The sequence below is a fragment of the Galeopterus variegatus genome, unplaced genomic scaffold (genome assembly GCF_000696425.1).
Source record: "Galeopterus variegatus unplaced genomic scaffold, G_variegatus-3.0.2 Scaffold2563, whole genome shotgun sequence".
NCBI classification, from domain to species: domain Eukaryota; kingdom Metazoa; phylum Chordata; class Mammalia; order Dermoptera; family Cynocephalidae; genus Galeopterus; species Galeopterus variegatus.
The window spans coordinates 164,264-176,273 of record NW_007728674.1 but is presented as its reverse complement, the minus strand read 5'-3'; the positions used below and the strand labels follow the sequence as shown (position 1 = coordinate 176,273).

The following is a 12,010-nucleotide window of genomic DNA, read 5'->3' as shown; positions in this document are numbered from 1 at the left end:
GCTGAACTGCACAAGCAGAGGGAATAGTCCCCACAAGGCTGTTCTCACTTTAGGCACAAGTTCAGGTTTGCTCTGGACCACCCTCATTTCGGACCAGCTGGCTACAAATTGGGGGTTCTCACTGACTCCCTCAGGTTAGATGATTTGCTAAAAAAACTCATAGCACTCAGGAAAGTGCTATATTGAGAATTAGAGAGACGCATAGGGTAAAGTTCTGGGAGGACTCCAAATGCGAAGCTTCTATTATGCTCAGAACAAGGTACCTTCCCAGCATTGACGTACGATAATGTGCATGGAGTATTACCAACCCAGGACAGTCACTGGAGCTTTGGTGTCTAGAGTTTTTAACTGAAGCTTCATTATGTATGTATGATTGATTGGATCATGAGCCACTTGTTGAACTCAATCTCTAGCTCCCTTCCCCTCCCTGGAGGTTGGGCTGATGTCATCTGGCTCAAAGCTCCAACCCTCTAATCACATGGTTGGTCTTTCTGGCATGACCAGCTCCTATCCCGAATCATCCTGTTAGCATGAAGTGTCAGATGCCTAGTGTGAATTATCTCATTGGTATAAACTATCAGGTGTGGTCCTAGGGGCCTACCAGGAATAATAAAGACACTCTAATCACTCCAGAAATTCCAAGGTTTTAGAGATAAACTCCCAGGAGATGGGAAAAAGACCAGACTTCTCTTTAGGTGAGGCCAAATTTCTTACTACACATATAGTATGCATTCTTTTATGTCTGAATTCTTCTGCTTAGCGTAATGTTTGTGAAATTCATCTGTGTTGCCTGTGACTATAGTTTATCCCTTTTTGTTGCTGAGTAGTATTTCCTTCTATGGCTATTCCAAAGTTTGTTTATCCATTACTTATTGATGGGCATTAGGGTTATTTCTGCTTCTGGCTAGTATGAATAAAGCCGATGTGAACATTCATATACATGTTTTTTTTGCTGGGCATGTTTTTATTTATCTTGAGTAAACACCTTGGTTTGGAATTGCTCTAAGCCTATGTTTTGTACACGGGTGTTTTGTTCGAAGAAGTGAGCCATGTGAGTCTTTGATGGGGAGGTGTGGTAGCTGAGGAAAGGACATTTTATCAGCACCGCACTCACCCGTGTGAGTCACGGGCCAGCCCCAGGAAAGGACATTTTAAACAGGGGAAGCTATGGTGCGAAAACTGACAAAGGAGTGTGCTTGATGTTTTCAGGAATGGCAAGGTGGCCTACGTGGCTGATCCAGAAGCAGTAAGGGGAAAAAGGTGGAAGGTGATGTCAGAGAGATAGCAAGTGTGGGGCAAGCAGTTGCACACACATTGTGTAAGTCATTGTAAACCATGGTAAGAATTTTAGATTTTATTCTGGATGAGATGGGATGCCATTGGAGGGTTTTGAGTGCAGGAGTAGGAGTGACAGGATCTGATTTAACCTTTAGTTAGGAGGCTATTGCAGTGTTCTAAGGTGAGGAACAGTAGTAGTTTGGAGTAGCATAGCAGCTTTGGACATGGTTAGTGGTTAGAGTTTAGAAATATTTTGAAGATAGAACTGAGAGGGTTTGCTGATGTATTAAAAGATAGGTATAAAAGATAGATAGGAATCAAGAATGACTTCCAGGCTTTTGGCTTGGACAACTGGATGAATTGAGTCATGAGTTACTAAAATGGGGAAATTAGAGAAGAAAGAAGTAAGAATAGAAAATCAAGAGTTTGTTTTGGATTTAGTATATCTGAGAAATACATTAGACATCTAAATGTCAAGTAGGTGACTGGATATCTGAATTAAGGAGAGAGATCAAGGCAGATAAAATTGTGAGTGCCCTCGGTGTAAGTGTTATTTAAAGCCATGCTACTGGATGAAGTCATGTAGGGTAGTGATTTTAACCCTGGTCGCACATTAGAATCACCTGTAAAGCTTCCTAAAAATAATGAAATCTGCATTCCACCTCTGAGTTCTGACTAATTGGACTGAGGTGGGACATAACTGCCCTAGGAAGTGAGGATAGCTAGATGAGCTCTGAGGATTGAGTTTTTTGTGGACATTCCAATATTAAGAGGTCAGGAAAATGGTGAGGATATAGCTAAGGGTACCAAAGAATAGCCAGTGAGCTAGTTGGTCAACTCTGGTGGCAACTTATAAGCCAAGTAAGGAAAGTGTTTCACAAATGAGAGCATAATTAATCATGTGGAATGCTGCTGCTATGGTGAGGATGATGAGCACTGAGGAGTACAGATGTGGCAAGATGGAGATAACTGATGACCATGATGCAATCGTTTTGGTGGAGTGGTTGGGACAAAGCCTGACTGCAGTCTGTTAAAGAGAAAATGAAGCATGATCAATAAAATGAGAAATAAAAATGATGATACAGGAGAGAAGGGACAACTGCAGAAGCAGAGTCTTTGAGTTGATAAAAGGGATGGGATTTAGTGCCCAAAAGCATGGAGGAAATTTGGCATGAACAGTTCAGGCCTTGTAAAAGAAGGGAAAGGCAGAGTGTATGGGTACAGATGCAGGTAGGTCGGTAGATTTGGTAGTAAGTATATGTGGAAAATCTTTTCTGCTTTCTGCTATTTTTTACATAAGCAAGACTGAGTTGAAATGGAGGAAGATGAGAGTATATTAGAGATTTAAGGAGAGAGAAGTGAGAAATAGTCATTGAGGAGAGTGAGAGAGTAAGTTTGTTAAATATTTAGCTGGAAAAAGTTTTATTTTGTTTTACTAACCACTAACTAAACTTTGATGTTTCCCTTCGTATTAATGGTGATGACAGACGTTGATAATATTAGCAGTATAGTGAGTGACTTTGTTACTAACAGAAATCAGATATTTTTATGTTATAATACAATTGTTGCAGCTATTTCAGATATAGTTTATGCTCATCTTTGCTAATCAATAATCATGAGACCCAGCACATACATGGCAAGTAATTGTAGTCTTCCTGTGTACAGATGGATGCTGGTGCAGTGTAGCTGGCCAAAAAGGACAACTCTGCACCTGGCAGTTGTTCATCCATCAAAGTGAAGTTCTGTGTTCTTCATGTCTGTGTTACTGTCCGGTCCCCTAAATACAGCATTCTCGTTATTTTCTTTGAAACAGCAATCTTTAAGCTGTTTCTGTCTTCTATCTTTACAGTATCAAATTTGAACCATGGATTCACAATCCTTTTCTTTCTAATGCAAATTATATTGAATATGTTCACCTAGCCAAAGATGAACTCATTGACTTTAGGACAAAAAGCTTACTGCAACAGGTTTTGAATTTAAAAGGTCTGGAGAATTCTTGTATTTTTTGAGAGAAGACTACTACTACCTTGTAAAGCAAGTTATGGAAGCTTTAATTACATTAGTAGCCATATACATTTGTGAATCAGGATTTTCATCATTTTTAAACATAAAAATGATAATTTGTTGTCCAACATGACATGTATGGTGCCTTGTTGAAAACCACTCCATAGTTCAATGTTCTTATTTTATCTAAGCAACAACTTTCATCATGTGATGTCTTTTAAAAAATTAACTTTAACTTATCTGTATTTTAAATGTATTGTCTTACATTTAATGGGTTAATTTCAGAATACTTGAAACTGAGTAATTTATAAAGAAATAAATTTATTCCTTATAGTTTCAGAGGCTGGGAAGTCCAAAGTCTGGGGTACACATCTGGCAAGGGCCTTGTTGGTGGGTAGTGACTTCACAGCAACACCGGGTGTCACATGGCAGGTAGCTTGAGGGAGAGCCAACCTAATCATTCACTCTCTTTATAAAGCCATCAGAACCATGCCCATTACTCCATGAATAGATCAATCCATTCACAAGGGTACAGTCTTCACAAGTTTCTAATACATGAAACTTTGGGGGACACTTTCAACCCATATCAATAATCAAATGAAAAATTTTGATAACCATATTTCAGTCAAAGTCGCTTCCTTTGTAATCCTACATATTTTGGTTTATGGATTTAAAATGATTATTCTGAGAAGGGAGTATGCTGTATTCTGAATAGGCTCAGGTGTCCGTAGCACAAAAATGATTAAGAACCTCTGCTTGATATGACCATTCCCCCAAATATCATTTGTCTAAGTCAAGATATGTTTTTGATATAAGATAAGTACTATTTTGGCACAATTATACTTATTATTTATTATTATAAATAATACTGATGGAAATGAGAGCTATTTTTTTTTTTTTTTTTTTGTCTTTTTTCCGTGTCCGGCAACGGATCGCAACCCTCAGTGTTGCCCCCGTACCGGACCGGGGACCGGCGACGGGATCGCAAGCCTCGGCGTTGCTCCCGCGCCTCGCTCAGCCAGTGAGCGGGAGCCGGTCTGTACGTGGGATCCGAACCCTCGGACGGGAGCGCTGCCGCGCTTCCCAAGCGGCGCACTATCCAGTGCGCCACCGGGCCGGCCCTTCCTTACTTTTTAGAGTTAGCACTAATTCACCCCAGGGTCAAAAGCTCTTGTTGTCTGTGATTGGTGCCGATAACTTCGTATAATGTATGCTATACGAAGTTATTACGCCCTCGGGCGGGAGCGCTGCCGCGCTTCCCAAGCGGCGCACTATCCAGTGCGCCACCGGGCCGGCCCGGAAATGAGAGCTATTGACTCTTAATCAGTGTTAAAAGTCCCTTGTCAACATTGCCTAACATAGTGCCTTTATACATTTGAGCTAGTCTATAGCTAGTTGTTTAATGAATGAATGGGGAAGGCAATGAACAGTACTTTTAAAAATAGTTTTGTTATTTCTGTAAAAGTGCTTATGCTCAGTGTAAAACCTTCACACAGTTCAAAAACCAGCACAGAAGAAGTAAAAATTACCCAAAGGGTCATCTCCAACCAATCTTAACATTTTGATGATTTCTATAAATCTCCCATACACGTGTACAAACATATACACATACAGACACACATAGTTTTACATAGTTTTACTGTCATGCCTTATGTAATTGTTTTTTTTCCACTCAGTGGATAATGAGTGTATTTTCATGTCCATAAAATAGATCTAAATCATTAATTGTATTTCATTATATATTACTGCATGGCATATATGTACTATAATTTACTCAGTGAATCTCCTGTTGATGGATATTTATTATTTTTCCATTTTTTCACTATTTTAAACAATATTGTCATAAACCATGCTATAGTTAAATGTTTATTCATAAAATCATTTTACACTTGTGCAATTATTTCCTTGGCTAGAATTCATAAGGAATGGAATTGGGTATTTTACAGTTGGAATGTATTGCTGGTTTGCCTTTCATAAGGGTCGGTTTACGTTACACTCTGATGAACAGTGTCGAGAGTTCTGTTTTACCCATAACACCTTTGGCACACAAAGTTTGACAGTCTTTTTCATCTTTATCAATGTGAAAGGCAAAAGACTATATTATCACTTATTTCCATTCTTTGGTTGTGTATCTTTCCATTAGTTTTAAGCCCATTCATATTTATTTTTATAAATTATCTTGTTATGTTCATATTTGGGGTGTGTGCTTGTTTCTTATGGAATTATGAAAACTCCATGTGTATCACATATATTGACACTTTGCTATATATAATGTAAGTAATTTTTCTAGTTTGTATTTTAATTTTATGATATTTTTATATAGTTTAAATTATTATTTATTTATGGGTGTTCTTTTTTAGAGTTTTTCTCATGGTGATTTTCTTAGAAAGGCTAGTCTTACCTCAAGGTTGTATTCTACTCTAGTACTTTTAATTCTTATATTAAATCTTGAGTTTATCAAGAATTATTTTTGGTATAAGTAGTGAGTAAATGACTAAGCTTTATTTGTGTCCAGATGACCAGCTAGCAGCAGTACTTTTAATTCACTAACTCATCTTTTCCTTTATTAAGATATGGCATTTATCATATATTAAATTATTGAAAGTACTTGGATCTATTTCCTATCTCTACAGTCTACTCCATTAGTCTCTCTATCTCTTCCAGTACCAGTATCATACCGCTCTTTTAATGAACGTATATCTTTATGTTTTAAAATAAGACAAATTCTGGGCCAGCCTCGTGGCGCACTCAGGAGAGTGCGGCACTTGGGTGCGCAGCGGCACTCCCACCGTGGGTTCAGATCCTATATAGGGATGGCCAGTGCGCTCACTGGCTGAGCGCGGTGCGGGCGACACCAAGCCAAGGGTTGCGATCCCCTTACCGGTCACAAAAAAGGACAAAAAAAAAAAAAAGACAAATTCTTTCATTACCTTTTTTTCCTCCCCAGTTTTCTGGGCTGTTCTCACAGTGGTTTTCAGAACATCGCTTTGAAGCAGACATCTTATTGTAATAATTGGCTCAAGTTTGAAAACTGATGTCCACATGCGTATTTCTCAAATTATTAGCAGTTTGGAGACACAAGAGTAATTTTTGCTCAGAGGAAATACTTTAAGATTGTGATGTGTTGGGGTCACTTGAAAGGAGTTGCATACAAATAAGGGATTATAGTGAAAAATGTTCCTGGGAAAGTAAGCAGGAACCAGGTCTGTAGGTCTTTTGAGCAGTGTTTTAAGAAGTTGAAGTTTATTCATAGATCTGGAGAGTCCTTGAGGCTTAAAAGCAGAGGGGTGTTGCATAAGATCCTATTTGTGTGTTACAAGCCATTCTACTTGCAGTGTGGAGGATGCGTTGAAAAGGGGAAAGACTGGAGACGAGTAGGGAGACTCTTGTAATAATATAGGTGAGATATGGCCATGATCACAGAGAAAATGCAATAGATTGGAGAAATATTAAGGACAGGGTGTTGGGGAGATGGCAAGGGAGATGGAGATGTCAAGGATGACAAAATGAAACCAAGTGTGTAGCACTGAGTTGGAATTTAATGCAGTTAACAATATTTATTATTAATATTTCTAATATTATTAACATTACTCATTGTTATTTACCATTCATTGTTATTAATATTGTTGCACTCGTTACTGACATTATTGTTAGCACTACTTATTAATACCTTTTTTGGTTAAAGCAGTGTTTCTTAATCTTTCTGAATATGAGGACTCTATTTTAATTAGAAAAGATATGTAAACTGCTCTGTTTCCACCTGATAGTTGTAGTTTTGGTAGCAGTTTTCTTCTGTAATGTTTTCATAGGACTTTTAATTTCATTATGTACAACATCATGAGCATTTATTATTCATGCATATATTTTGTTAGGGCTAAATAAAGATCAAATGGCAATGGTTACTGCAGTTAAAAGTGGTGGAACTCTTGCAATAACTTTCATCCCATGCCCCTGCAGCCCACTGGTTTAGAACCACTGACTGAAACAATTCTTTATGAACTTTTTTGAAGATTTTAAACCTAGATACATAATTTTGCTCCTTCCATTGGAAAAAGTAATTTCAGAATACAGGGTCTGCTTCTTTCATGGCAGATATGTGTTATTAAATAGGGGAAAAGTGATTAACGAATGCATTTAACATAAACAGAATTTGTTTAATGTTATCAGCCAAAAATTTAAAGTCTAGACAAGTAGACATGAGGAATTTTTGTGACCTTTCCTTTCTTATTTCTATATTATTATACAAATAATTTTACAACTATGTCACCAGGGGATTTTTTCCTTCATTTATATTATATAGAATTAATTGCACTCTGTATAATGTGAACTGTATTGTAAAAACACTTCCTATTAAAAAATAAATTACTTGGTGCTCTTACTGTAATTCATTGAGAGTCAGCAGTCAGGAACTTAGAGTGTATGTCTCTTTCACACTTCTTAAAAATTCAGGAGAATGCCTTGTGTAATTATATTGTCATTTAATTTCACCTTTCAGAGTGGTCAGTGTCTACACAATCACATATCTGTGCTATAATAAAAAACTATTCATGAAAATTTAATTGTAGTCGATTTTTGCTTTTAAAGGCTATCTGTGAAAATTTTATTACTTTCATATTCTTGAAAATTTTCTAAAACAATGAAATGTTATGTTTATTTAAAGACAATAACTTTTGATATATCATAAAAATTAATATTAATTAATTTCTCTTGGTATTATTGAATGCTTTCTTGTGTTCAGTATTGCTGCAGCTGCTATGTAAGTAAAAAGAAATATAATTAACCCAACAAACATATAAAAAAATAACCAATATAATAGGCTGGCACAAAGAAAATAAAAGAGTTTATCAAGATAAAAAAAAAGACAAAGTTAAAGAATTGCAAATTAGTTGGGAAAACAGGGAATATATATATATTAAGTATTGAAATGACGTATTGTATTGAATGTTTTGGACAAAAGAAATTGTGCTGTATGTTCATTCATTCAGCAGTGACCTATTTAATGCATACTGTAGTTTAGAAATTCCTTTAACTCAGTGTTCTGCATTATATGTTGGTTACTATATAAAGCTACAAAATTCTTTTTCACTCACTATGTATTTAAGGAGTATGATTGTTAACAAAAGGACTGTATATTTTGATTATACTTTGGATGTCTTTTGTCCATGGGATTCTCAGAGAGTATCTTCATAGGGAGTGGCATATATAAGTTAAATTTATATTACCTTATATTTTGAGCACACTCCAAAAAGTTCATGGAAAGATTCATATTATCTTTTAATTCCACTTTTCCATGAACTTTTTGAAGTGCCATTACATATTATATTCTTAGAAGTTGATGCATCAATAACTGATAGAAATAAATTTTACATGGAGGATATTATGCTTTTATCCAATTAATAATTTCTATTTTATGTATAACACCTACTGCTACGTAAATTTAAAACTTTATCTTTCTTTTATACATTGAGGAATGAAAGAAATAGAATAAAGCTCAAATTTTAAAACACAGGGTCTCTATGAGACAGTTCTATATGCCATGGAAAAACACCGATTGATTACCTTCTCAGTCAATGTTGCTCTTTAGTGTTGAACCATACGCGTTCTTACAATTATAAAACATTTTTTAATTGGGTAAAACTGGCTCAATTTGCTTCTTGTGTTTATGATGTAAAGACAAGATTTTAAATTAATTCCAACAGTAAAGGCTTTTGAAATATTGAATGTTATACTACTGGATTTAAATAATCTATCCATGCTTGTCATTTTACACAGATAGTATCATAAGACAAGTAATGACAGATTAAGACCTGCCTAGCAGAGGGAAAACTAAAATTACATGACTTTTATTAAGGCATAAATAAACCTATTAACTATTATCTGCAATACCAATTAGTAGAGAGAACACTGACAATTTTATTTATCAGCATTAAGCACAATTATTAATTACAGGCCTGATGAATCTAGCAGTAAAGCAGGCCATGTGGATATGCTGGGACCTTAGGTCCATTATATGAGAGGAATGATTACCAAAGTCCTGTGGGGAAATAAGTAATTGTAGTTGTAAAATTTTAATTGCCGTGGAATAAGACAAATTATATTTTCTTGTCTGAAAATATAAATAGTATGGCATTAAGGTAATAAGCTTTGGTAGCTGTAAATAGAAAATGGATTTATGTTAGGTTTTAAAGCAAAGAAAAGAGTGATGAATTTTTAGGGTTATAGTGGTCTGTGTAAATGGCATACTGTAAATAGATGCAGATTTTCTTTAGAAATATTGTTTAGTAGGTGAGCTATTTTCTGCATTCCTTTTTCCATAATGGAAATTAATATGGGAGGGGACTTTTGAATGAATTACTGCAGGTGAATGGGAATTATATAATTTTAAAAAGTATTTTCATCATATGATCAACAGTATTGTGAAATGAACAAGAGATAATTCACATTTTTTGCACCTTTTTTTTTCCTTTGAAGATCCAAATTCCAGAATTGGTGGACATTTACTCATAGGTGCTGCCAAGAATTCTTTTGCAAAACTCATGGATAAAATTAGTCTGGCAATGGAGACTATACCTCTGCACAGTAGCAGGAGTATAACATATGTAGAAAAAGATTCCCTGGTTCAGAGACTGGCCCGGGGACTTCATAAAGTAAACACAATGGCCCTGAAATATGGTTTGCATGGCCATGTGCCCATTATGGTATGTACACAATTTCATTTCATAGTGATCTTAGGATTTAGTTTTGAAACAGCCTTATTCGTAGTTTAAATTAGTTGTAAATGAATGTACCTAGATTTTCTTTAGATTTCATGCAGATCTTTTTTTTTTTTTGAGACCCGCAGCACCATGCTCAGCCAGTGAGTGCACCGGCCATCCCTATATAGGATCCGAACCCCGTGGCGGGAGCGCTCCTGTGCTCCCAGCGCCGCACTCTCCCGAGTGCGCCACGGGCTCGGCCCATATGCAAATTTTTAATACAGTAAATGAAAGCTCTTCTGAATAAGTGTCCAAAATATCAAAATACCAAAGTCATGGCATTAGTTCTAAATTTACTGTTCTTTATAAGTGCACTGCAACCGAACTGTATGAGACATAAACAACTGCCAATTCTATTTTCTAGCCATCTAGATTATTTCTTTTCTTCAGGTGTTCATTTTATTTAAGCCAAATTATTGGTCACATAAAAAATAAAGATTTCACCTCTAAGTTTCAGTAATAGCTACTATTTTTTGGTATAATTTGAAAAAATGGTCATTGCTAATGATTTCTTAGTAAATCTGTGGTTACTGTTGTAAAGTTTCTCTTGTTTAACAACAGAAAAGCACAGCGTTGTTACAGAAGCATATATTTGGATTTACACAAAGACTGCATGCAGCAGAAGTGGAGCGCCGCTCATTGCGCCTAGAAGTCACAGAATTCAAACGAAATGTGAACGAAATGAAAAAGGAGCTTGACAAAGCCCAAGGTCTCCAAATGCAATTAAATGAATTTAAGCAGTCTGTAAGTATGTATGATTTAGAAAACTATGGTTTTGGTGGTATCTATTTTTCTATCTGTCTTTTTTCTTAACATTTATTATGCTTGTTTTTTCAAAATAATTCAAAGTCCCATTAATAGGAATTATTTTTTTCTTTAGAAAACTCCCCTTCTAAAATGCCTCCAATGGAGGAGCCTTATGTTTCTCTCTTCTCTTCTTATGTTGAATGTTTTTGAGTAAATTAGATGATTTAGTATGAAATCGAGTTGCTTTTCCAAAGAAATGTTCAATTTGTCTAACTTCCATTAAAGGCTTGTTTGTATTATTTTAAAAAGCAGAAAATATCTGAAAAAGAAAGGCTATGTGCCAAGTGACATTTAGTCAAGTTCAAAATGTGTAAATGTATGAAGCGCAGTAGAATGCAGATATTCACATATTCTGTTTGCAGTTGGCTTAGTTTTTAATGTGGATTTAGGGAAATAGAGTTAAGAGATTACCGTGAAACTTAAAAACTATGTACAACTGATTACAGCTAGTGTACATATGGATACAAAATTTGTTTCTTAAACCTAGCAACAAGCTGCTTTTAGTACCTCCTTCTCTGGCAGACCCAACTTCAGAGTAAGTGCACTGTTAAGTGTATGTTTTGGTTAATTTGGAATTTACATTTTTAATATTTGTGGTAAGAGGCAGTGGCAAATTAGTTGTTTAGTTGTTAATCCTATGATCATGTAAATTGCTACTGTTAATAATTATTTCAAGTAGATATACCTTCAAAGGGCAAAGAGTTCCTATGAATTAGGCAGGTCAAGTAATCATGAATTACTCGTCAGGTCATAGTTCCCTCCCCCTACCCCAGTGAATTTCCCTTAGAAAGGGAAATAAGAGTAAAAGACAATTGCTTCAGAAAGGTAGCAGGCAAGGTACCTGGTGCCAAAATAAAATTGAGTGCCAAAATATGATAATATAGAAGGACTCATGTAATAAATTTATTCTCAAACATAGTTCCAGCAAAAGTCTTTCACTGCATGCTTACTGTTGTTGACCCATGAGGAAACTTGTAACTATGCACATTTATATTTTTGTCTTATTTGCCAGAAAACTCAGACATAAAGTTTGCATTCAACTGCAATAATTTATGCATTCCAGATGCCAAGAATCAATAGGATTTTTGTTCTATTCTTCCCTCCTAGATTTAAAATTTTTTTTTAGTGTTTAAGTGGCCTGCATGGTTCCTTTAGTTTTCCACATA

General features: G+C 35.7%; 1 protein-coding gene across 1 annotated transcript in view; it reads left to right on the top strand.

Moving 5' to 3' along the window:
- CCDC171 (coiled-coil domain containing 171) overlaps positions 1–12,010 on the top strand; it is a 168,659-nt gene that overhangs the window by 79,667 nt on the left and 76,982 nt on the right. Inside the window, exons 11-12 of the mRNA XM_008582311.1 lie at positions 9,754–9,980; positions 10,599–10,781. Of these exons, the coding sequence (XP_008580533.1) occupies positions 9,754–9,980; positions 10,599–10,781 (410 nt within the window). The remainder of the gene's footprint in view (positions 1–9,753; positions 9,981–10,598; positions 10,782–12,010) is intronic.